Raw genomic sequence first — 26187 nt, 5'->3', positions numbered from 1 at the left:
GTTTGTAGTGGAAAACCATTCTTACACAATACTCTTTGAATTTAGATAAATACGAACACCGGAGGCACCTCTCTTATCTTCTTCTGATTTTGCTAAGAGCGTTGAGCCGCTCAATATAAAGACGGAAGCCGTATTTTGGTTTTTTAGCCGCAGTACAGATATCATTCCATACCAAAGACAAATATGATAGAAAGGATGGGTGCGCAGTCATTATCGGAAGAATTTCATAGTGTTTTGGTTTTTTTTCTCACCAGAATTAAACTTTCATGACGTTTTACACCTAAAATCTTTTTTGACAAGTGAAATTTCATGAGTAATAATTTGTGATTTTCGTGAGTAGCAAGCAGATTTGTTACTGTATTACATATCACACCTCTGCACATAGCGGCGCTATTCTTTACCCTTTTTCCACTTCTCATAGATGGTAGATAGAGGTGGAGTAAGTAGTATCAGAAAATCAAATCATGTTGATATTTTTTCAGTTAACCCAGTTTAAGATCACGGATGGAACGGGAAACAAATACGAAACGACGCGGAAAACAAATCCCCGAAGTTTAGAATATATTTTACTATCAGAAAGGACAAGTTTTGTCGTGAAAGTTCTGAATAAAGAAAGATTAATACCTTCAATGCTAATTCCTTGCTCACTATTTCCTTTTTCTACTGCAAGCATGTCTACATATACCTTTTCTAATAGTTATCTATTCAGTAAATTTATATACGCTCATATTTTCTGCGTAAATCAACTCACCACTTTTTTCCAATCACTTTATCCAATCTGTACTGCTTGGCTTGTAAAGTGCCGTCCACCTGCTGAACATTGTTCTCGATATCAAACATCCGGAAGTTTTGTGCTTCAAACTCTCTACCAAATGTGTGAGCCATAACTTTCAGGTCACCACTCACCGCTTTTATTTGTTCCAGGTTCCCATACAAGTCGAGTTCCATTTGGTTATCCTCTTCATCGGCTTCAAACTGATACTTCTGGGCGTCCTTAAGAATACGCTGTCTTTCCACCTCTTGCCCATGTCGTTTATAGTCAGAGGTTAGATTTATAGCCAAATTTTTATTCGATTCTTGGGCTCGCTTCATAGTTTCCTGCTGTAACTGATGTTGCTTTAACTTCAAATTATTGATCTGGTTTCGTTTTTCTCTTTCCCTTTTCTTCCTGAATGGATTGGGTGACTTTAATGCAAATAAACTTCTATTTTCATGGACAAGTTCGTCAATCTTCCGGTCAGCCATATTAGACTGAATTTTAAGCATGTCACAATTGCCCTCGATCTTAGTGAGTTGGTTACTTTGGCAACTTAGTTGTTGAAGTACTCTTTTCCCCGTCCTTCGAGCCTCTATCGCTTTTTCAAGTGTTCTGTTTGTTGTTTTTACAGATTTTAACTTGGTGCTTCTAATTTCGGACCTGAGTCTATCAACTATTTCATCCTCCTCATGTCCGTTGTTCCCGATGTTATATTGATATTCTACGTTTCCCCACTGTGGATAGTCATTCTCATTTTCAAATTTGCCTAAGTCTCGGTGAATAACGCTATTTGTTTCTTCTATGTTTTCCTCAGCAATTTGGTACCTGTTGGACTTTGGAAAAAGCTCTTTTAATGAAATAGAAGCAAGGCCGTCCTTTTTGGGCTCCTCGTATGAGCTGTATTTATCGCCATCACTTACAATTGTGTCATCAATCAAGCATTTTGGGTGAAGTTGTCTGTGGATTTTGTTCCTTAAGGATTTAATCTTCAAATGTAGCCTATCACGTCTTCTACTTCCTGAGTTATTGCCCATCCTAAAGGGCGATAAAAATTTTGTTTCATGGGACCCCGTGATGTTGGAAATAAGTGTATAGCGATGATTTTGCCCATTGGAACTTTTATGGTGGCGACTGTGATGTGATTTGCTAGCAAGTATTTTTCTGAATCCCATTATGTTTCTAAATATGGTTGTTCACAAGGGGAGAAAGCTAGAATGATAAAAAATAATAGTGCTAACAGCGCGTTTATTATTTAGCTAGATAAAGCGAATTACTGGTTAGCTTATCGTATCTTCTGTTCTTTGATACATTTTGCGTAAAATATACCTAGTTTTGGCGGCAGTTTTTTTTTATATATGTGACACAATGGCCTGTTCCGGTGGTAAATACGCGCTTCAAAAAGTTTGTTGCGTAGTGGCACATGGGAGAACACAATCTTGATTTTCGTAATTACCAGCACAGGGGAAGAGTAAAGCTTTTCCCAACAAACCATGTTTGCCAAGGAATTTTATGTAGAGTGCGGCTGATTAACAGCCTTAATGAGTACTTTGTTCCCTGCATTTGCATGAAAACTACAAAGGAAAAGAAAAAGGTTGGCAATGCTTAGACTCTCAAAGGGATATCGGGAGAACAATTTATCTCATTATGTCAGCATCTACCTCGACATTACTTCCTCGCAAGCATTGACAGATTGAGATATAGGAAGATTTCTTACTTTCACGCTGGTCCTAACCTTATTACTCCAAGGGAAGCTTCCATAGAAATAAGGCCCAGTTAATTTTTACCTTTGCTGTTCCTGCATACAGTCTACTCTTACCCGCTTCGACGAAAGAGGGGAAATATTTACAATTTGTGTACCAATTGTGACAACCAATCCGCATCTGTGGCGGGGAATGGTTGGATGCGCTTAGAATTCCTTTTTTTTGGAAAGTTATGTCACCTTCAGAAGGCGCACCAGGTGCATTCACCACACGAAAAGAGTGCGAATGAACACCAAGCGCGAAATTCCGGTTTTTGGCTTGTTTATTTTCAGGCTCCGCTTCATCCTCTTAGCAAATCTAGGCCTCGTTGAAAAATCGTGCAGGGACTCTGTACCTGCACAAGCAACGCGGCATAATACATATAGGGATACAGCAGAGATATTGTTTCTGAGTGAACATACTTCCCGCAAACGGCTTTTTCTTTCTCTTTTCTATCACCGTGGGTCGCATTTTCTTGCGCCTCTTATGTCAATGCACTCTTCCCGTGATGCGGATAGTAAAGAAGTTAACAAAAAAACACAAAAATAATATTTCATATTCCGATTTCTCTGCAGAGAAGCCTGTGCGGGAACTGCACGTCCGCTGACTTGTTTTCCCTCCGATTAGCTGTGCCTGCAGGGAAACCGCAGTAGAAGAATTGCGGAAGGATCTTTGCCCTCCGTTGATGTAATCTTTAAAGTTAATTTTTCCTCACACAGTTTGCATTTTTCCCGCATGTTGTCCGGTTTTTCTTTCTTTTGTTGCTTTTTCTTCCGTAGGCCTACGGAACATTCCAAATTGAGTGCGATCTAACTAAGGAACTGGTAGAGACTACTGCTCAGTGAGTCTGGCAGTCGGCTAAGCATCGATCATCTCATTCTTTGCCTTTGCCCTGCTCTTCGCAATAGTACAGTGCTCTCACAACGGACGCACCTATCAGTGATGTATTCTTTCTCTTGTCCTCACATAAAAACTACGTAGATGTGTTGCCCGTTCATGTTCTATTAACTTTTATCGAATGTGGCAAAGTTGACGATACAAAAGAAAAGTTCGTCTTTAACACTTCTTTTTGTTAGTTTTTGAAGTTTTCCCCACCATATTTTGCGTTAGTTGTGTGTGCCTGTGCTTGTACAAGCTTTCTAGAATAGTTGATAGTCCTTTCACATAGCTTTTTCCACTGCGAACAGAAGCGATATCATTTTCTGCCATTTTTATTAAAGAAACGTATCTCACAATTGTATTAAAAAAAAAAAATTCTCTTTGATCTTTATTTATTGGAAATTGAGAGTGGATTTGTTTAGCACAGTACAAAATCATCCTTACATATACCCGGTAAGGTTCTTTTGTCATGCCCATCGGTAACCCAGTCAATACGAATGATATCAAGCCCAACCACATGCACCAAGAATCAAATATGAGTACCGTAAGCAATAGCGAAAGTACTATTGGCCAGTCAACCCAACAGCAGCAACAACAATATCTCGGCCAGAGCGTTCAGCCTATGATGCCCGTATCCTACCAATATGTAGTTCCCGAACAGTGGCCCTACCCGCAATATTATCAGCAGGCGCAATCTCAGTCTCAACAGCAGCAGCACCCTCAGCCTCAAATGTATCAAGTTCAAGAATCTTTTCAGAGCAGCGGTTCTGACTCAAATATTTCTAATTTACCTTCCACGTCTGTAGGTATTCCATCCAACGCTGCTGCTACTGCACTACCAAATGGTTCTGCAGTTAGCAGCAATAGCAATAGCAGCAATACTGTTAGTAACAATGTACCATACTACTATTATTTCCCACAAATGCAAGCCCAACAATCAATGGCATATTCGTACCCACAGGCGTATTACTATTATTCTGCAAACGGTGATGGCACTGCTAACGGCACAGCACCATGCGTAACTAGTAATCAAGCTCAAAATTCCAATTCAGAAAACAGTTACTCAACCTTTGAACAGCAACAGCAACAGCAACAGCAACAGCAACAGCAACTACAAGCTCAAACTTACTCGGCGCAACCACCAAAAATAGGTAATGCTTTCACAAAGTTTAGTAAATCTGGACCACCTTCTGATTCATCCAGTGGGTCCATGTCTCCCAATTCTAATCGTACTAGTCGCAATAGTAATAGTATCTCATCGTCAGTTCAGCAGCCTCAAATGTCAAATTATCCACAACCTTCCACATACCAATACCCCGGATTTCACAAGACCTCCTCAATTCCAAACTCGCATTCTCCAATCCCTCCAAGATCTTTAACAACGCCAACCCAAGTTCCACCCAGTCAAAATGGACCATTAAGCTATAATCTTCCCCAAGTGGGCTTGCTACCGCCACAGCAACAGCAACAGGTGAGCCCGTTGTATGATGGAAATTCCATAACTCCACCAGTTAAGCCTCCTACTGACCAAGAAACTTATTTAAGTGCAAACAGACACGGGATGCCAGATCAGCAGTATGATCCAATGGCTAAAACTATGAATTCTTTCCAAACTACCACCATAAGGCACCCCATGCCATTAATAGCTACTCCCAATGCAACAGGTAGTAACAGCAGCGGCACTTCCGCAAGCATAATAAGACCAAGAGTAACAACAACTATGTGGGAGGATGAAAAAACATTATGTTATCAGGTTGAAGCTAATGGGATTTCGGTAGTAAGAAGAGCGGATAACGATATGGTCAATGGTACCAAACTCCTGAACGTAACTAAAATGACAAGAGGTAGAAGAGATGGTATCTTAAAAGCCGAAAAAATTAGGCATGTTGTGAAAATTGGTTCCATGCATTTAAAGGGTGTGTGGATACCGTTTGAGCGTGCCCTAGCAATAGCACAAAGAGAAAAAATTGCTGACTATCTTTATCCTTTGTTTATTAGGGATATTCAGAGCGTATTAAAACAGAATAACCCAAGTAATGAGAGCAGTAGTAGTAGTAGCAGCGCTGGTATCAAATCTATCAGTCCGCGCACCTACTATCAACCTCTTAATAACTATCAAAATTCTAATGCCCCTATAAACATATCTGCTGCCCAATTGGCATATTCCTCAATGAATTTGAACAACAAAATGATACCTAGTAATCCTATCCCAGCTGTAAATGCAATTACTGCGGGCCAAAAACCCTTGAGCAAATGCCCAATTCCTAACCCTAACCACCTCGAAGGACATACCATAGCTAACCTACAAAACCTTTCAACAACAATGCCTATGAAACAACAACTGGTGAATAACACAGCTTCACCGTTATCCTATCCACGCAATACCACAATGAGTTCGGTAAGCACGCTAAGTATTGCACCAGGCAATCCGAAACCCTTGTCACCTTCTCCAACCACAACAAACACAAATCAGTCATCTGAAGCAAATGTGGGGAGTATTCATACAGGAATCACTCTTCCAAGAGTGGAATCCGAATCGGCATCGCATTCCAAATGGTCTAATGAGGCAGATGGCGGGAATACTATACCAGATAATCAAACATTAAAGGAGCCACGATCTAGTCAATTACCGATTTCTGCACTGACTTCAACGGATATTGACGAAACAAGAACAAGCACAAGCGATGAAGCAGCACATCCGACTGAGGCTACCGAAGTGGAACCCGTCAAGGAGCCGGAGTCCTCTAAACTGCAAGTTGATGGAGGTGACGATGTTTCTAACGAAAAAACAGCCGCCGATGATACAAAGAAACAAGAAAAATAGAACAATTATAAATTCCTTGGATAATGATGTAACTTAAATCAAAACTCCGCCACCAACATATATGTACATACATACGCATGAGGTGGAGTCAGGTTATAAATGCCACCTATCACACCTTTAAGATAGACAGACACATTGAACATTTCTTTCCTTTTACGTTATCCCTTTACACGTAAAAGCTTCGTTGTTTCCGCGGCCACCGCTGTGAGCGCTGGGGTTCCCCGGAACAACATGGAAAGCAGCTGCTCGTTCGCGCATATAGGCGCCCACACCCCACACCCCTGGTTTTTTAAACGAGAATTTCGTAAAGGGACAGCGAATTTGTTCCGCAATTTCCGGAGCGGGTAATACCTGTAACCATAGTTCTCGAGAAGACTTTCCTCGTTTAAGTCTCGTAAGTCTCGTACCTTTTATCGCTGCTGACAAAACATAGCCCAAACCTGCGTCTAAATGCTGCCGGTGTTTATATCGCTATTGAAGAGAGCTCATGTTTCGGTTTTGAGAAGATTTTTTTATCGATCGGTTGTAAAGATCGTCCTTATTGTCTTCAGGCAAAGGGACTGATTGGTTTATATACGCAAGCAGGGAATCTTGTTGGAAGAAAAAAATTATATATAAGTCAATCGTCTATTGTTCCAAATATCTTATTCTTATTCATTTCTTTATCGTTATATTGTTTTCTTAGTCTTTATAACAACACACAAAACATTACACTTTGCTAGCTAATAGATAATAAACACCTTTTAACAAAATGAGTTCTGTCGCAGAAAATATAATACAACAGGCCACTCATAATTCTACATTACACCAATTGGCTAAGGACCATTCCCCTGTAGGCGCCACTACTGCCTTCAGAATCCTGAATATACTTAAGTCTATGTCATATTTGAAGATATTTGCTACTTTAATTTGTATTCTTTTGGTTTGGGACCAGGTAGCATATCAAATCAAAAAAGGCTCCATCGCAGGCCCAAAGTTCAAGTTCTGGCCCATCATCGGTCCTTTTTTGGAGTCTTTAGATCCAAAGTTTGAAGAATATAAGGCTAAGTGGGCATCCGGTCCACTTTCATGTGTTTCGATTTTCCATAAATTTGTTGTTATCGCATCTACCAGAGATTTGGCAAGGAAGATCTTGCAATCTTCCAAGTTTGTCAAACCTTGTGTTGTAGATGTTGCTGTGAAGATCTTGAGACCTTGCAATTGGGTTTTTTTGGACGGTAAAGCTCACACTGATTATAGAAAATCATTAAATGGTCTTTTCACTAAGCAAGCTTTGGCTCAGTACTTACCTTCATTGGAACAAATTATGGATAAATACATGGATAAATTTGTTCGTCTATCTAAGGAAAACAATTACGAGCCTCAGGTCTTTTTCCATGAAATGAGAGAAATTCTTTGCGCCTTATCATTAAACTCTTTCTGTGGTAACTACATCACCGAAGATCAGGTCAGAAAGATTGCCGATGATTACTATTTGGTTACAGCAGCATTGGAATTAGTTAACTTCCCAATTATTATTCCTTACACCAAAACATGGTACGGTAAGAAAACCGCTGACATGGCCATGAAGATTTTCGAAAACTGTGCTCAAATGGCTAAGGACCATATTGCTGCAGGTGGTAAACCGGTTTGCGTTATGGATGCTTGGTGTAAATTGATGCATGATGCAAAGAATAGTAACGACGATGATTCTAGAATCTACCACAGAGAGTTCACTAACAAGGAAATTTCCGAAGCTGTTTTCACTTTCTTATTTGCTTCTCAAGATGCCTCTTCTTCTTTGGCTTGTTGGTTATTCCAAATCGTTGCTGATCGTCCAGATGTCCTAGCCAAGATCAGAGAAGAACAATTGGCTGTTCGTAACAACGATATGTCTACTGAATTGAACCTGGATTTGATTGAAAAAATGAAATACACTAATATGGTCATCAAGGAAACTTTACGTTACAGACCTCCTGTCTTGATGGTTCCATATGTCGTTAAGAAAAATTTCCCAGTTTCTCCTAACTATACCGCACCAAAGGGCGCTATGTTGATTCCAACCTTATACCCAGCTTTACACGACCCTGAAGTTTACGAAAACCCTGATGAGTTCATTCCTGAAAGATGGGTAGAAGGCTCTAAGGCTAGTGAAGCAAAGAAGAATTGGTTAGTTTTTGGTTGCGGCCCACACGTTTGCTTAGGTCAAACATATGTCATGATCACCTTCGCTGCTTTGTTGGGTAAATTTGCTCTATATACTGATTTCCATCATAAGGTCACTCCATTAAGTGAAAAGATCAAGGTTTTCGCTACAATTTTTCCAAAAGATGACTTGTTATTGACTTTCAAAAAGAGAGATCCAATTACTGGAGAAGTCTTCGAATAATGGGGGAAAACAAAATGTTTTTCCAGACAATAAATCATATTTACTTCATTTAAGGGTTGACGTTTGAATACTTTTATTTTCCTCCCTTTATCTTCATTTCAAATATAACTATTATATAGCAATCATATTTATTATTTAGATTTCTTCTATCATATTCAGGTTTTATAAACAATTTCATTTAGTTTTCTTCTATGTTCCACAGCTAATCGGTTATAATAAAATCATTAAAATGATAATAAACTTATTATTTTATATTATTATTAGTATATAAAACACACCTCAGAATGCGACCTTACGCACAATCACTTAGCTTGCCATATTTGTTCCCGCGAATTTTTTTTTCGCGCCTAAGTTTCTGTGAGAGCGAGCCTAGCAACGGTAATGATACAAAAGTTCAATAACTTAAATGCTAAACGATACGACATGAGGTATATGCGTACATATATATGAACTGTTAGTTGTTATTATACATGAAGTTAGGAGATAAAGACATTTAGATTTAATCAAATTTAATCTTCTTACCTTCAAATTTTGCTTTTTGTAACTTTTCTTCAGCTAATCTCTTTGCAATCCAGGAAGGATGTTCTTCCCCAGTGGCAGTTGTTTCTTTTTCTTTCTTATGGATCACTTCAGTACGTCTGTATTCACGTTCTCTATTCCTAGAGGCCTCCAATGATGCTGCCTTAGCTTCACGCTTAGCTACTCTTGCTTCGTACTCGATTTGTCTCTGCTTTCTATCTTCCATTTCCTTCTCCAATTCCCTTTGAACGTGCTTGGCTTGCGAACCATATTTTTTCTCCCAAATCTTTCTTCTTGCTCTTTGCCCACGCCTGTTTTTCCTCTTCGGCTCATTTGATATTTGCTCTCTAGCCGTACGGTCTTCCACTGCATCGTTCTTTTTCTTCTTTCCCCTAACACTTTGATTGTTTTCATCGGTATCTTCTTCACTGTCATCTCCACTGTAATAGCCAGCCATTAGTTCAGGCAAATTATGCAATTTTGCTTTTTTTCTCCTCGGCTCGTTCTCTTCAGAGCCACTGAAGTCTTCGTCGCTGTCATTTTCATCGGATGATCCCTCGCTAGGTTCCTCATCTGTTACTTCATTGTAGTTAATATTGGGATTTAGGTATCCGCCACCTTCTCCTTCGTCTCCTGAACTGCCTAGCATTCCCTCGTATTCTTCTATCAATATATCCTCATTGTCGGACGTGGTTTCTTTATTGCTCTGACTTTGTCCGCTGGTCGCACCAGAGTTCCTATTGATGCTATTATTTTCATCACGGCCATCGGTGCCACGGTCAGTGTTGGCGTGCGTTGAAGTAACTTTAGCTATCTTCTCCCTTGCTCCATACTTCTTTGCTTTCATAGCGCTTACATCAAATCCAAATATGAGACAAATGCTCAAATCGAACGATTCGACTAGATTTTGAACGATTTTACTTTGACCAGTTAAGGCGTTTAACTTTTCACAATTTGGGAGCTTCGTAATGACTTCATTCCAAATATTGCTTGGGTTCCATTTACTTGTTTTATTGTTGATATAATCACTGTAATCATTGTTGTTTAACCAAGTCTTAGTATTCGTATTATCTACGACCTTTTTGTTTTTTTGTTTAATCCTCTGATGCAAAATTTTGATCAGCCTAAATCTTGTCATGAATTGTGCTAAATCATCTAATGACAGCTGCATATCAAGCATCTTTTCAACATCTATAGAGGGTGTTTTGATTTTTTGAGCATCTTTCACTTTACTGAAATTTTTTTTGGATATTTTTTGAATTTGTTCTTTTATACATTTTGATAAATGTGTCTCGTAATAGTGAATCTTATTATTAAGTAATTTCGAGTAACTTTCATCCAATTCTTTGCTTAAAGTTCTCAACTCTAAAGAGCTTAATAGTTTTTCAATTTTCTTTTTGTTCTTTTTACCTATACAATTGTATAGTTTGGCAGTTTTTGGATATCTTGGTTCGAACTTCTCTAATGATTTTGTCAAGTAATGGTACTGATACTCCAATTGATCAAGTTTATAGATGGAGACAGATGATTCGGAAGGCATTATTTCTTTGAGCTATCAGTACACTTGGCCTCTCTATACAGATATATTAGTCAAATGCTTACAGCAACTATTCATACACTGAAAACGCCCAGTGATGAGGTAGATGAGAATGAAAAATTTTGCCATATGGGCCATGTAATGTCTGGGTGTTGCTTTCATCAACCACTAGATGAAAGAAGATGATGAAATGGGAAAAACACTTAGAAAATTTTAGTTGGCTTGTGATCAGACTGACGTGCAAATCATTTGATGAGACGTTTTCTTCATTGAAGTTCTCAAGAAAATATATAGCTCAAGAAGTTGTCATCACATCACAAATTTGTTAATATTAAAAAATTAACTTAAGGCAAAATTCGATTAAGTTAATATATTTGAACTCAAATATATTGAAGAGATTAGAGTCGTCCAAAAATAGTCAAGAGATTACAATGCTTCGCCTGACCCGATTTCTAAATTTGCTAAAAAATTAAAGCTCAGTACCACGCCCTGTCACAGGCGAAATATCATCAAAGTTAATCGATAAACATTCGAAAAACACAGTTGACCGTCGTGAAATGTGGAAATCATCATAAACAATTTTGAAATCGGAGAAAGTTAAAACGCTGTAACATTTTGTGCGACCTCTCATCTCTCTCAGATAAAACTTTTAATCTATAATTGCATCAGACACTAATTGCTCTTTTCAATCATGAAGATCAGACATATGCTTGTCTATTTGAGTAATTTGTTTCATCTTCTGCAGTATTGTATTTGTAGCGTAGGAATTTTCTTTAAAAGCACGGAACACAGACACATCAACTGATGAACTAGGTTATCTGTCGATTTTTCTCCATTTCCAATTCTTAACAAATCGAAAAGAAATGTAAATAGTTTCAGAAAGGCATGAATGGTAATTTTAATAGTTGTGTCTTCACGAATGATCAGACTCGTCATCTATAAATATCTCATCATAAAAACAATTCACATAATTGTACGAAAATGAGAAAAAAATCCATTCTTCCTCCAAAGAAAATCCCGTTAGTCTTCAAAAAAACTTACAATGGATCAGTTGCGCGGGTTTTCTAGGCCCGCTAAAAGCATTGTCACTCATTTAAAGGACAATTGTCCCCCTCAGTGCCCAGTGCTGTGGATCCTCATCTCCATTGTATCAAGTAGATCGAAAGCATCAATCTACGGAAGAATAGCACTAAAAAACTACTGTTTTTTGAGCTTGAATGTATTCTTCCAATCCATGGAAACGTACTGATTCTATTTATTTTAGAAATGTTTGTTAGGTCAGGATAGTGCAAAAACGTATCAACATATACTCGTTCAGCCAGTAATTCCAGCTTTTGTTTTTGTTATAATCATCATATAAACAAACACCTCTAAACTAAACACGGAATAAAAAGAAAATAAAAATGGGCTTATGAAATAAAAGGAGAGCAGAGAAATTGAAGAAATACCACTGTATTTCCACCTAAGCTTTTCTTTTCAGTTTTTCTTTTCTTCTTTATTGCTAATTAAAAACCTCAGAAATAAGAATAAATGTTCTAATCACAAAAGATTCAGAAACTCTAGTTTGTAAAAATTTATTTTGGTCATCAGGGGAATAATTAGCCTGTGATAATGACAAAAGACATATCTGAAAAACTAACTGTGATAAAGAAGAAAAAAACACAGAAAAAAAACATTAAAAAAGGATTCAATTTCTCTCTCAGCCTTTCATAGTTCCACCGCATTTGAATATTTCTTTTGTATAGGTTCTATAGGATGAAGCTTTTAAAAATCCATCATTTTAACTGACTAAGGAAGAACACTATACTACGTCGCTAAATAACTATTTCAGCTCTCTTATTTATACCTCAAGCAATCCCAGAAAGAAAAATTTTCAGCAATAAAAAAAAAATCTTAAAATGTATGGATGTACGGGTAATGCTCAAGTATATTATTGAGGGCTGTTGGCAGTGTTTGGGTTTTCAGAGACATAATCTTCAGAAGAATCGTACACGTTGTTAGTTAAGATGGTGAAATGCTGCCAATGCACGTATTCTGTCAACGATAAAATTTGTATCTTGCCAGGTAGCAGAGTTCAGCTAGTAGACCAGACTTATTTCTAGGCGATAACTGTCGTTTATTCTGTTCGTTGCCTATATGGTCGCCATAATACCTCATGCTTCCTTTACCACAGCTAAACTAACCCAGAAAACTAAGGGAAGCCAAATGCCACCTGAAGAGATCTGTAAGATCAATATGAGGACTCGTAAATTTAGGGTGGATGAAAACTCTCGAGATTTTGACTGCTTTTATTCGAATTTTATTCAGACAGTTATACTGTTGGGCACTTTTTACTACAGTATTGAAAGGCTTCAGCCATGGTCCACTGTTACCACTGATACATCTTATAAACAAATCTTTGTAAATGCCTTTGTGGTAGGTTTGATAATGGTTGGGGTGGTATTAATCAAATATTGGCAGCATGGCTACAGGAGCTTACCTAAGTTCGATACCATTTACAGTTTATATTTACCGTTTATGATCTCATTGTTGTTCGATACACCATCTACAGTGATAAACACTATTTTGATTCTTTCGGTATTAAATTCCTATAGATGGCCAACGCAGTTGATAGTGGTCATTTTACAGTTCTGCCTTATATTTTTCAACTTTGGGGCTGGTGACAGAGTAAAGAATATTATTAGCATAGTAATAAATTTTTCATTGTCGTTAACTCTGAAGTATATTGGGCAATTGAAAAGTTTAGATAATATTGATTCTAATCTTTTTAGTATCCTGTTAACGAATATTTTGTACGTTTCTGAAGCGGGCACAGTACATTTTAAAATTTTGAAGGGCATTATACTTGCTCTCATAACAATAATTTCAATTAACTATATGCTCAAAAAAGTAATGCACGTTAAATCATTCGTGCTGTCGATATCTTTTGCAATGGGGCTCCCACTTTTCACCAATACCTTCATTCATTTGGAAGGCGGTGAAAACCCGCTATTTTGGCTGGTAAAATATATCTTAGAGTCTACTACTCGTCAAAAGATTCTGTTCGCCTGGTCTTCCATTCTTATACTGTCTATACCAAGTATTTTGATTGAAAAGGACAGTCTGTCATTAAACACCTCTCGAAAATTGTGGCATTTCATCATATTCTTACTCATAATACCATCGTTCCAGATAGATTCAAACTTCGTGAAAATTGCGTTGTCTGGAACAATACCAGTATTCTTATCAATTGAGTATGTAAGATTTCAAAATTTACCGCCATTAGGATCTGCTATTGAATTACAACTGAGAAGGTTCGCTGATGCCAGAGACCACAGCGGGCCATTAATTATATCATACCTTTATTTACTCTTCGGAATATCCACACCGTTATTAATGAATAACTCTCCTATGGGCCTGATAGGATTGGGAATTGGTGATTCACTAGCATCTATTATAGGCAAAAGGTATGGTCGTATTCGTTGGAGAGGTACACAAAAAACTATAGAGGGAACTCTTGCGTTCATAGTAACAAGTTTTGCCGTTTGTTTGATATTGTTTCGTTTGGATAAAGCCGCCATTTTTAACCATCTAACTATTTTACGATTACTTAGCCTTTGTACACTCAGTGGGGTACTAGAAGGTAATAGTGTGCTTAATGATAATATTTTAATACCCGCATTTATGATGATTTGTGAAAAATTATTTACTCTTTGACGAAGTCGATTATTTAACTTTCAAACTATATAACTAATCGTTTGCATTTATGAATAGAATGAAGAAAAGGGTAGAATGGTTAAAATAAAAAAATAAACTGTAAGTATTTTTTTTTTTCGTTTTATATCTAGTACTTACACATAGTATATACAAGTATTGGTTATAGATATAGAGAAAAATCATAAATAAACGAGATTGTTAAGTTAACTCTCTATTTCTTACCATGTTTCTTCTTATTATTGCCTTTTTTTTTGCTCTTAGAGTTGGTAGAATCGCCTTCTATGAATGTTAACAACTCATCTACGCTCTTGTCAGCTAATTCAGGTTTAACATCATCCTTCTTTTGACGGTGATTGCTTTTTTTATGGCTGGCTGCATTTGACCCCGTTGCTGACATTTGATCTTGTGCAAGCTGCTTCTTTTGTTTTAAATCCATTATCAATGTGCTCAAACCATTAACCCACTGTCTTGATTGGGCTGAATGTGTGTGATTCATGCCTAATTGCTTGGTAAAAATCCCTTGGGTTACAGTGATGTGTTCTAATGCACGATGGAAATCCTTCAATGCTGCAAACAAATTACCCAAACGTGACTCGGTATAACCATATGCTAATGAATCCTTGCCTTCTAATTCTACCACATAGGAACTTAGTTGTCCCAAGACTTCTATAGCCAATTTAGTGTCTTGAACACCCAGGGCCAATTGTTCCAAATGGTTGAAAATACTTGTGGGGGCTGGATGGTGGATTTTAGGTAACTCGTAAACCTTTAGGATCTCGGCGAGCCTATTATATACGACAGCAGCGTTATAAGGACTTTCGTTAGAGAATTCTAAAATTGCTAAATTAGTTAAAGCCCTCATCATTTCAAAAGAATCAATGCCGCTAACTCTTTCATAAATAGTGCATGCCTTACGACAGAAGGCAATGGCTTCAGGGTATAACGCCAACTTATTGTAAATAGCAGATAATGACAAGTACTTTTCAGCAACAGCAGGATGTAAAATATTGTTGACATCTTCTAAGACTGTGATCGATTGAGCAAGCAAAGTCAAAGCACTCTGCTTGTCTTCGTTGATCATAGAAGCACCTTGAGCCCAGAATTCCTCACTAACTGAAGAAGTGTATTCTGAGAACTTAACGCGTGGAATAATAGTCAAATCGCTTAAACTGAAGGTAGTTGATGGTTCGACAAACTTGTTCCTAATTTTCTTTTCCAAACTTTGCTTATAAATTTCCAATTCTTCTCTGGTGAAAAAGTATTCTTTATTGAGCAATTGAATACCAAATTTGTAAGAAACACTTCTAATGAGCGTGAAAGGATTTTCCATATAGGCTTCGATCCAATCAGAAGGCAATTTATAACGGAAACGTAAGAAGGCCTGTTTAGAGATGGATTCCAATAATTCGGAACGTGTCAATTTAACAAATGAACACTTATTGACTGGATAAAATTCGTCCACAGGTTCTGGCTTTGGATTGGCATTGTAGTTGATACCAACCAACATATTGAAGACGTATGCAACCAAAGATGGAACCAAAAAGACTGGAACATCTTTACTCAAATCTTTCAAAACATGTTTCAAAGAACGCGAAACAATTTCTAATTCAGAAATTTTTATCAATGGCACTAGCTCATCATAGGCAACGACGACAGGTTTTCCATCAGTTGGTTTTTTGATTTCTTCATCGTTCAATTTCAAATCTTCGGTTAGTTCTTTAGGAACTTCTTTGCCTTCTTGTACCAGCTTATTAATCTTGGCTTGTCTCTCTTTAATCATAGTCTCAATTTTTTGCAGATAAGATTTTTCCCAATCCTCATATTCTTTGTTACCTTGTTCAACAGCTTTCAAATTTTTTTCGTAGTTGGTAATTTGAGAGTCTAATTCCTTTTGAGAAAGCTCGATAATTTTACCTAGATAACGCATGTTGATACCATTCTTATGTAAAGTATCGGCTAAATGTTCACCATTGTAAGGAGTGCTCAAATTTCCGGATAGGTAATCTTGAATAACGCTGGGGATGACTTCTTCTTGTAAGTAGTTCGACATTTCATCAATACTAGTGTCCTCAATACCTTCGACTTGATAAGCATCAGGGTTATAACTAAACATATTTTCTTCATAGGCTTTTTCAAATTCAACACCTTCTTTCTCAACTTTATTATTCCACCATTTTTCTACCAGTTCCGGACGTAACAAAGTTTGCCTGTGTGGGTAACGGTTGTCCGTTACATCGATGTTGTCAAAGTTTTGTCTAGCAAAATTGACATCCAGAGGGTATGTGTTGGCTAAATCCAAAATATAGCGCCTCTTATCGAATCCAACGATTCCCTTTGATTGAGACGAAAATGCCAATTCAGTGCCGTTAACTGTGTGCTTCTTTAAATGGAAAGCTTTGACAAACTTTTTTTCTAAGACAGCTTCAAAGTCAGCATCATAAACAATTTTTCCTAAACCTTCATCAAGGCCATATTTGACATTGATATCATTGACGAAATCTTCGGTAATTTCTTCGCCGGTATTAGCATCTTTGACAATCTTGTTACCCATGGTAGCTAAGAGTCCAGGTACTGGAGTTTGAGCCAAGATCCTCCTGCCAGCAAATTCGACGACAGTCGTTAAAAGATAACGAATTTCGTGCATATGCAGGCGATTCAAAATGTTGATTGTTTTCAAGTCTTGATTGGAAGCAGCAATGGCGGCCTCATCCCCACCCTTTCCTTCATAATTGCCGCTAACATCAGAAACATAGGAATAAAAAATATTGTCCTTTAAGAAAATTTGATCGCAAGTTGGAGATTCTGGGTTCATTGCAATGAAATCACTGTAAAATATTGACATAGCACCTGATGCTGCAGTAACGGAAAATTCATGTACTACTTTAGAAAACAATCTTTCCATCTCAATACGATCATGTAATGTTGACGTAGTCAGATCTTTGATAGCTTGGAATTCATCATTAAAGTTTCTTTCTGGAGTGGTATCCAAGGCGGCTGTTTGTAACCTTAGATAATCTGGGTTATTTGCCGGTAAGGAAGAAACAAACCACGGTTTATGCAAAAAAGTATTGCTTGGTCTTACATAACTTGTAGAGTCTAAAGCAGATACTTTCTTCTCGAGCGCTTGGATATGAGAAATGAATTTTTTAGAATGAGAAGCGATCAAGTCAAATAGACTGTAGTAAATCAGGCATGCGTGCGCGTTTTCGTCAGCGTTTTCCTTAGGAGAAGGATCAAACTTGGTTGAGTTTGATTTATTGACGTAGAACCCAGATGGAATTGCAGTGATATAAAAATTTTCGCCTTCCAAGGTAACAACTTGTAGGTAAAATAGATGACCTTTACTTCTATAAAATGGAGGTACAGGGTTATAAGGTGCAAAACTCAAAGACCTGACGCATGGCGTGATGATATTGGATTCGGATGTGAGAAGTTTGCTAATTGAAGAATTCTTGAAGCTAGAAAATACTTCATGAACCATCTCGTTGAATTTTAGTTTTTCCTCGTCAGAAACATTTTTGAAAGTATTTTTCTTTTCCTCTGGATCACTCTTCTCGTCTTTTTCTTCTTGCTTTGAGCGTTCCTTGATAGGGCCCAACGGTAACGAGGAAAAGTTTGAACCAGTAGAAATAGCAAATTCGGATAATCCGTCAGAGGTTTCTTGGGCAAACCCGATAAAGTCGCGAACGGTAATCACATGTTTCAAAGCCTCCCTCGCACTATATGGCTTCAGTATCAATTGAAGTTTCAACTCGCTTTTTTCACCAGCAATTTCCTTTATAGACACTTCGTCAGTTAGCTGGGAGTCACCTTCAATTGCTTTCAACCCAACGTTTGTCAAGTACTTGGAACTTGGAATCATAGCCAATACATCTAGGACAGTTTGAATTTTAGATTCTCTGCCAATTTCAAAAGATATATCATTATTCTTAGCAGCTTGGGGTTTTTTGACATGTTTAGTATTATGCGAATGGTTTTCTTCTTTTGGAAGTTTAACAGTCACCTTAACGGTGGCGTTTTTAACTTCTTCTTTTGTTTCGCTCATAGAGGTTGAAGATATGCAGTCTCAGATAAACTGTAAGGGTACGCTGATTTGTTTTCCTGTAAACGAATTTCAGCTCAACTACTACTCTGCGTTTAATGAACCCTATACTCAATCTTTACTAATGACAACTTTTTTCAGAATGCTTCGAAGCGTATAATATTTTCTATGAAATTGTATCCATTTTATTGGCCATATATGACCGGAAAATACCTTGTCGACGTGAAAAAAAAAAAAAAAATTCGCATATGTCTTGAAAAATTTAAAATGCAATATATCCTCCGATACGGGGAGTCGAACCCCGGTCTCCACGGTGAAAGCGTGATGTGATAGCCGTTACACTATATCGGATTATAAATCTTGAAATTTTTTTAACTTTTAGGAGCTTACACTTGAATCTAAAATTGGCACCATTTCATGCAAACTCTTGAAGGAACAAATGTTTGCTTTTGTTATCGTTGATAAGTAATAGTTAGGTGCTATTTTTAATTAGAATAAAAACTAATATTCTTATCGAGATTTAAGTGAATATTGAGATATGTTCGAATGAAATTCTAATATCATCTATTTGGTAGCATTCATGTTACTAGTATATTATCACATGCGGTGTAAGAAGATGACATAAAGATTGAGAAACAGTTATCCCATCTAATGGAAGCTGAGATGCAAGGATTGATAACGTAATAGGGTAATGGATGACAACATATAAAACGAAAGAAGAAATAATATTATTATTCTGTAGAATTATCGACGTCTTTTGTGGATTCCTACATCCTCGAGGAGAACTTTTATTATATTCTGTATACCTATATCATAGCCTTTAGCAACAATGGAATCCCAGCAATTATCTAATTATTCCCCCCAATGCTCACGAATAATCTTAATATGACAGTAATTTGAAATTGATAAATTCTACATGATAGTACTAACGCTTCATCTTTCAACTAATACTGTGTCATTCGTTAACCTATTAGGTTATCAACCTGTAAGTTTCAGCTTCTACCAAATTGATTACTGTTTCTCGTCATTTACGTCACCGTGTTACACCATATATGATGATGTACTAATAACGTGAGTAGTTGTCAATCGAAGAAAGTTATTTCACATTCCAAAAATTTATATATATATATAAAAATTCAACGCAATTGTTCTATTAATGCGTCTTTGACTTTGCATTGCATCATTGTCTGAACAACTCATTTGCATTTCCTTTATTATTCCGTAGGCACAATAACATGTAAACATATACAGGGGTCCATTAGTATATGATGCACACACTTAGATAATTAGTATAGTAACTTGTGAATAATGATAAGCCACTCGCTTCCGCAGTTATAAATATTTGCTTCAAAAAACTGGGGTGTTTGATATTATTATAGCTATAAGTAACAATTCGTTTGTAGAATAAGAATCTACTATCGTCGAATGACTAGAAGTTTTCTATTTTACCATGATATTATCGTATACAATGTAAAAAGAGGACGGGAATTATAAGACCGGTTAAACCATATCTAAATCGTCATCATTTTGTTCTTGGCATGTCAAAGTAAGCCACTGACATCATGACATTGTACTTCGTGATTACGAAAACCGAATCCACAGAACATTATATTCTCTTCATGAATGATATTAATTTTAATATTATAATGAGTTTTTTTTTCATTCCATAAATAAAACAATGTATAATATAACATTAAGCATGAGAATGGGATGAATTTTCAGGTAATTGTTTGAATTTTTACTACATGATGGAGGCAATATTATAGGTATTTAGAACATACTAGAAGTTCTCCCCGAGATTGACCAACACTTATAGCTGTTCAACTTTTCGCGTACCCATAGGTGAGGTTACTATGCAACAATCGGCACTTTTGTTTTCCTTTTAAAGTTCAGTAGCTCAGTATCAATAATAATCTTAGATATAAAATCTAAGCAATAAAATAGTTTTGGAATTTGATTTTGCCGGCTCTAGTTTAACGCCCTGTCTACTTTTAACCTATATATCATAGATGTTTTGGTATCACCGTTCTGGTGGCTCTCAAAAATAGAAATTAGATTATTATTGCGATAGCATTAATAAAGTGCATGTAGTTCGCTCTCGAGCCGTTCGTTCTTTATCCATAGAAAGACCTTGCAGGGTACTATGATTTTAATGATACTGTTGATCCTGAATTTCACTTTTTTTGTATGAAGATAAGATTCCCGCTTTGATCTAGACAATTCTGTCGATCGTGAGGACTTTTTTAAATATTAATGATTCACGTAGATGACTTTTCAAAGTCATAAAAAGTCAAACGTCACGTTAGCCTTCAGTTAACGGTCCACTAGCACATATGTTTCTGAGCAATTACTTTTGGTCACTGTCTTGTATAGTAAAGCTTTAGGCACTTCTTTGTCATAAACGGTGGCTGGCTTTCTCTTTAAAAAGTATTTTAATATTTGAGCAGCCAGGCATCTAAATTAGTCACCGCAATACGTTAGGCCGTTTTCTAGGAAAAAATTTGGGTCCACATATGATAATATTTGGCACGTATTTCTATAATGTCGATACCTTCAAGCCGCATTTAAAGTTTTGCCAGACGTATTTGAGAACTTTTTGAAGCAAATTCCGTGAGTCAGTAAAAAAATCTAAATAAATGAATGGTACAATAAAAACGTCATTAAAAATCGTTAAATAAAAAATATTTAGATAATCTATTAAAGTATTAGTAGCCATTAGCCTTAAGAAAAAGAAAAGAAGTCTTAATTTAAGTATAATCTCTTATTCTTCGGAAACCCTGTTCTCTTTTGAGATCCAGTTACCAGACTTCCATGGTTTGACACCCTCAACATACATTTCATTAACTTCCTCTAGTGTTAAGCCCTTGGTTTCACAGACGAAGAAAAAGACGTAGAAGAATGAAAATACTAAGCATCCCATGAAGACATAACCATATGAAAAGCCAATGGCACTTGTAATGAAAGGAGTGAAGAAACCAATCAAGAAACCCCAAATCCAGTTAGCACCAACAGCAATAGCCATAGCACGATTTTTTACACGTAAGGGATAAGATTCTGCAACAATGACGTAAGCAATTGGGGCCCAACTAATGGCAAAGAAGAAAATGAACAAACAGGTGAAGACAATCATGACATTACCGGCAGCCTTAGAAGATGGTTGATCCTTACCATTTGGGTATAGGCTTGTAACACCGACAGTAGAGAAGATAACGAAACAAATAGCCATGGAAGCAGAACCACCCAATAGACACTTACGACGGCCAAATTTATCAACAGTGTATAAAGCCACGAATGTAGATGCGAAGTTGACTATACCTAAAACAATAGAAGTTTGGAAGGAATCTTTCATGCCGACTGCGTTGAAAATTGTGGTACCATAATAGAAGAAGTAGTTGTTACCGGTTAATTGTTGTAAGGATTGAATCATAATACCCATAATTACACGAGGTAAAATAGCCCCTTTGCTAGAAAATAATTCACCCCAGGTAGCGTTACCGGCTAATCTTTCAGTTTCAACGTTGGCCATGATTGTGTCCATTTCAGCAATAATACTAGGATCTTCAACCGTGACCTTGTTAGATTTCGCCAAAGAACGTTTAGCATCTTCGTACCTGCCTTTTTCGACCAAAAATCTTGGAGATTCTGGAACCATTAACATACCTGCGATCATGAAAATAGCAAAGGCAAAGTTCAAACCCAAGGGAACTCTCCATTGAACTGAATTTGAGTAGTCCTTAGTACCATAGTTGGTGCAGTAACCTAAGAAAATACCTAGAGTGATCATTAATTGATAGAAAGAGACACAAGTACCTCTAATGTGTTTTGGAGCTGTTTCGGAAATCAAAGTTGGAGATAGGACAGCAATACCACCGACACCCATACCGGAGACAATTCTGCCAATGAAATACTGGTACCATTTGTTACTAGAAGCAATTTGAATCACAATACCAACGATGTATACCAGAACGACGCACATTAAACCAATTCTACGTCCATACATATCACCTAGACGTCCTAAGGTTAACCCACCAATGGCACAACCAATATTGAAGATACCAACGATCAAACCAGTCCGGACATCAGAAAGATAATAAGTACCATCAGATTTCATTTGACCAAATCTTCTTTTGAAATCGGTTTGATTAACAAAACCAGAGATGGTACCGGTATCCCAACCAAAGACGAAACCACCAAATGCAATCATTAGACATAAACAGATAACAGTCCAATATGCAGCGATTGGCTTTGCTGGAAGTTCAGCGTTGGTGTATTCAGATTTAGTTTGAATGGGAGATTCATCCGTCTCTAGTTTCTGCACTACCGGAGTAGAGTGCATAGAAGTTGGTTGTGAGCCACTTTCGACGCGGCTAGTAGCGAATTCAGACATTTTTTGTTTTTCAAGTCTTGTTGTAATGTATTCTTGCTGTTTTTATAAGCTGATTGTAAGAACATAGAAAAACGATCTCAAATCTGGTTAGAATGTAGAATTGTAATCGCTTTTTATATCATTTGTATATCCGGGAAGATGAAAAATTTGGTGGGGTTCTGCTAATTTTTTGGAAAACATGAAAACTGGACAACTTATGTTGTCGTCTACGTTAATTGTGTGGCCTATTACTATCGTTAAGCGGCGTGCTGTTGATTTTTCAAGCCCTGCTTCGCCATCGCAAAAACAAAAAGGCACACATGGCTTGCGAAAAACTAAAATGATGGAAAAACAGGTGAAAGCCACCCGTTCACTTCCCTAATAAAACGCGTAGGAAATGGATTTCGGAAAATTTTATTGGGTAAAAGACCCCGCTTTTCTCCGGATTCATAGAGATTAGATTAAGTTAGTAGTTGCGCCGTGAGGAGAAAAAGAAACTTAAAAGTAAAGCTGCGAGCTCTCTGTGAGGCGTCATATGTGTGGGAGGAAAAGAAGTTGTGCAATGGAAAAAAAGAATTTGTTTCACGGAAAATTATGTTTTTGTTTTTCCTCTCCTCTCTTCGTCCCCCTGTTTCTTTTCTCTGTACTATCGTGTAGCGTCTCTCAGATGACGAAAAAGTATGGGGAAAGCAAAGCCACGTGGAGAAAGAGTGGGGAAGAATTAAGAGAAAAAGAAGCGTAAAAAGGAAAAGCAGTCCATTTTGTTATTATTCTTCCCCGGTTATTTTTCTTTTTGCTGCGGTATCTTGATAGTAGTAATTAATATTTCTTTTTTTGTGCCTTAACTGACCTGTCAACTAGAATTTTGCTTGTTCTTTTGTGACTACGAAACCCCATCTTCGTTTAAGTAAAAGAAATAATTTTTTTTCTTCTCCAGAAGAAAAACAGCAGGTTTTTTTTTTTATTTTCTACGTCATAACTTTTCGATTGTTCATTTCTGTATTAGATCGGTTGAAACTTTTCATACCGAGTAAATTCTTTTTGGCTCTGCAGCCTCCTATCAGCGTGTGGACAAATTAGCATTGATCACAACTAAGTTTGAGAAGTGGGCACGATTTGTTTGAATTTTACCAAATGTTACTTTTTCACGCAAAGGATTTATGTTTTTTTGTTGCCCTGGCACTTTGAAAAATTCTGCCCAAACATACCATTCCGTCTACAAAAATAAATAAAAAAAAAATGCTTTACAACACAGTGCGGGAGTCTATCTTGACTATCATTGTATACAAGCGGCACGAGGGACTTTTCAAGCCATGTTTTTTTAATATGGCTGCCTAGAGACTCAAGGCTAACATGAAGAGAATTGAGGATATCAGATGAAATTCTAGATATTACATACAGAGATTAAAGAATATTAATAAGAAGTGGTAAGTGGACATTGCTTTATAACAATATAATCTTACCATGGCTGTGAATCAAAAATGAATATCACTGTAGAAATTTTTGAATATTGATAGGCAGCTTTATTTTGCCAATGCAATATTATGTGGTAGTACAGCGATGTTCGAATTATCAGATCCATATGCCTATGAAAAACTGCTTGCTGAGGTGCGACTATATCATTCTTTCCTTTCAAAGGCACATAGAGGAGGCGATATTGAACAGGTAATTACAACGATGGTAATGTTGTACTTGAGATATGCATGCATGTATATATCGAATTATGAATGCATATATCTAAAATATAAAAAACCTCTCTATCAACTTTTTTGTTTGCAAACCCGACAAATTTTTATACCGTTACCGCATTTGCCTGAGATTTACCTACTTGATGATCTTGAAATGAATCCGGCGTATCATTACTATCCTGTTTCAAGGCCTTTTCAACATCCTTTTGTAAGGTATTGAAAAGATCTAATTCGTACATTTCGCTTTCATCTTCATCTGATGGTGAATTACTGTCATTGGGGTGATGTTGGTGCCTTAGCTTTGGATAATAGTATCTGTAGTAAATATATTGACCGCCGATGTAAAAATCTAATGACATTTGAAATAATGCAAAAATAACAAATAAGGCGGAAATGTTCTTTGCACCAAATATTAGGTACGTGATTTTCAATGTATCACCACAAAGCCAGCTTACCAAGAGAATCAATTTGAAACCTTGGACAGATTTCAATTTATAGAGAATGGCGATTTGTGGTAATGGCAAAAGAGACTCCACCAATAAACCCAACGACCCTATGATAGAGCCTAGCCCTTGAGCTAATGAGTCCCAGTTTAAAATGTTAGAGATAAAAAATGTGACTAATATTTGTACAGTTGCAAAAAGCGCTAAAAATCTCCAGAAATTTTTATCGTCATCCCACTGCCAAAACGCTCCAATTCTTTTAAAATTCGGGTCGAAGAATTTTAAAATTTTGTAAAAAAATGCCAAGAAAATTTTGAATGAAAATTTCAATAAATTTGTAAATGATAGTGATTTGATCAAGTTCTTCCAGTCTTCACTTAGAAATTTCGGTCTATTAATGCAGCTGAAAAACTCGAACCATATGTCATGGATTAAGTGTGACAGCGACTCCACATCGGTCAGATTTTGGTATTTGTATTCATCAGGTCTATATTTCAAACTTGTTCTTAGCAAAATCAGTTGAATAAAAATCATCACTAATGACTGTCTTAACAAAGTGATTTCGTATGGTGTTATGAGATAGTAAGATATCCTTAAGATACTAGCGATCAACATTGTGGCACAAATATCTATGGAAAACCCCAAAGCAGTCTTACATTTCTCAATGCTGATGATCGTGGTACCATAAGAAAATAGGGGGGTGAAACTGATCAGATTGTTAGCAATGAATTGCATTGTAAGCCATTCAGGAATATAAAATTGGTCGACCTTGGGTAGATACGAATATATAGTGTCGCCCATGTCGTATGATGCTTTGGTAGCAGTAGCAACTGCAACGTCTTTTATTAAAGTAGCATCTAATGGACCTATTGTTGTTGTTGACATTCTCTAGCTTTATCTATGGAAAGTATGAGTTTTTTTTGGATTTATAAAGAAAGGAATGCAACAGAATGCGTATAGTTTTGTATAAAAAAATAGGGCGCTGAAACCAAATCAAAAATATTGGATGTCGTATCGTTTTTGGCTTGCAGGGTTGTTGACGTTTATGAATAGTGTAAGGCTTTGCTTTTTGATATTATAACTATGGCCTATACTTTTCACTATGGTCCATAGAAGAAGTATGCAGATAAATGAAGGAAAAGATGAATATTTCACCACCATCTAAATTTAAAAATAATACGAAAATAGTTCAAACTTCCGGTGTTTCTTTTTCCAGTTTTGGTGTTTTTTTCCTTTCCCATTTCACAGACTAAAAATCATTCTCGACGGGAAAAGTCACCCTACGCCACTTTAAAGATATAAAGAAGTAAGATATTAAGAATGATATAT

At 36.8% G+C, this 26187-nt stretch overlaps 8 protein-coding genes and 1 non-coding gene across 9 annotated transcripts; 3 read left to right on the top strand and 6 right to left on the bottom strand.

The window, feature by feature from the left end:
- Positions 1-747: 747 nt before the first annotated feature.
- On the bottom strand, positions 748-1929 carry SPO20 (Spo20p; the record flags this gene model as incomplete). The annotated part of the gene is made up of 1 exon (XM_033912437.1): positions 748-1929. One exon carries the CDS (start codon positions 1927-1929, stop codon positions 748-750), a length of 1182 nt encoding a protein of 393 aa, XP_033768328.1.
- Positions 1930-3844: 1915 nt separating this feature from the next.
- Positions 3845-6199, top strand: SOK2 (Sok2p; the record flags this gene model as incomplete). Its single annotated transcript, XM_033912436.1, has 1 exon — positions 3845-6199. The coding sequence occupies one exon, from the start codon at positions 3845-3847 to the stop codon at positions 6197-6199; it is 2355 nt and encodes a 784-aa protein (XP_033768327.1).
- Positions 6200-6950: 751 nt separating this feature from the next.
- ERG5 (C-22 sterol desaturase) lies at positions 6951-8567 on the top strand (the record flags this gene model as incomplete). Its single annotated transcript, XM_033912435.1, has 1 exon — positions 6951-8567. One exon carries the CDS (start codon positions 6951-6953, stop codon positions 8565-8567), a length of 1617 nt encoding a protein of 538 aa, XP_033768326.1.
- Positions 8568-9066: 499 nt separating this feature from the next.
- On the bottom strand, positions 9067-10626 carry BUD22 (Bud22p; the record flags this gene model as incomplete). The annotated part of the gene is made up of 1 exon (XM_033912434.1): positions 9067-10626. The coding sequence occupies one exon, from the start codon at positions 10624-10626 to the stop codon at positions 9067-9069; it is 1560 nt and encodes a 519-aa protein (XP_033768325.1).
- A 2133-nt stretch (positions 10627-12759) lies between these two features.
- Positions 12760-14319, top strand: SEC59 (dolichol kinase; the record flags this gene model as incomplete). The annotated part of the gene is made up of 1 exon (XM_033912433.1): positions 12760-14319. The coding sequence occupies one exon, from the start codon at positions 12760-12762 to the stop codon at positions 14317-14319; it is 1560 nt and encodes a 519-aa protein (XP_033768324.1).
- Positions 14320-14530: 211 nt separating this feature from the next.
- On the bottom strand, positions 14531-18364 carry CLU1 (translation initiation factor 3 subunit CLU1; the record flags this gene model as incomplete). Its single annotated transcript, XM_033912432.1, has 1 exon — positions 14531-18364. The coding sequence occupies one exon, from the start codon at positions 18362-18364 to the stop codon at positions 14531-14533; it is 3834 nt and encodes a 1277-aa protein (XP_033768323.1).
- A 276-nt stretch (positions 18365-18640) lies between these two features.
- SPAR_Mtrna6E lies at positions 18641-18712 on the bottom strand. The gene has a single exon. It is a non-coding gene; the product is annotated as a tRNA-Glu (tRNA).
- Positions 18713-21122: 2410 nt separating this feature from the next.
- Positions 21123-22748, bottom strand: HXT2 (hexose transporter HXT2; the record flags this gene model as incomplete). Its single annotated transcript, XM_033912431.1, has 1 exon — positions 21123-22748. One exon carries the CDS (start codon positions 22746-22748, stop codon positions 21123-21125), a length of 1626 nt encoding a protein of 541 aa, XP_033768322.1.
- A 1771-nt stretch (positions 22749-24519) lies between these two features.
- On the bottom strand, positions 24520-25743 carry ANY1 (Any1p; the record flags this gene model as incomplete). The annotated part of the gene is made up of 1 exon (XM_033912430.1): positions 24520-25743. The coding sequence occupies one exon, from the start codon at positions 25741-25743 to the stop codon at positions 24520-24522; it is 1224 nt and encodes a 407-aa protein (XP_033768321.1).
- Positions 25744-26187: the final 444 nt, after the last annotated feature.

The sequence above is a fragment of the Saccharomyces paradoxus genome, chromosome XIII (assembly GCF_002079055.1).
Source record: "Saccharomyces paradoxus chromosome XIII, complete sequence".
Classification (NCBI taxonomy): Eukaryota; Fungi; Ascomycota; class Saccharomycetes; order Saccharomycetales; family Saccharomycetaceae; genus Saccharomyces; species Saccharomyces paradoxus.
This window is presented reverse-complemented; position numbering and strand designations above follow the sequence as displayed.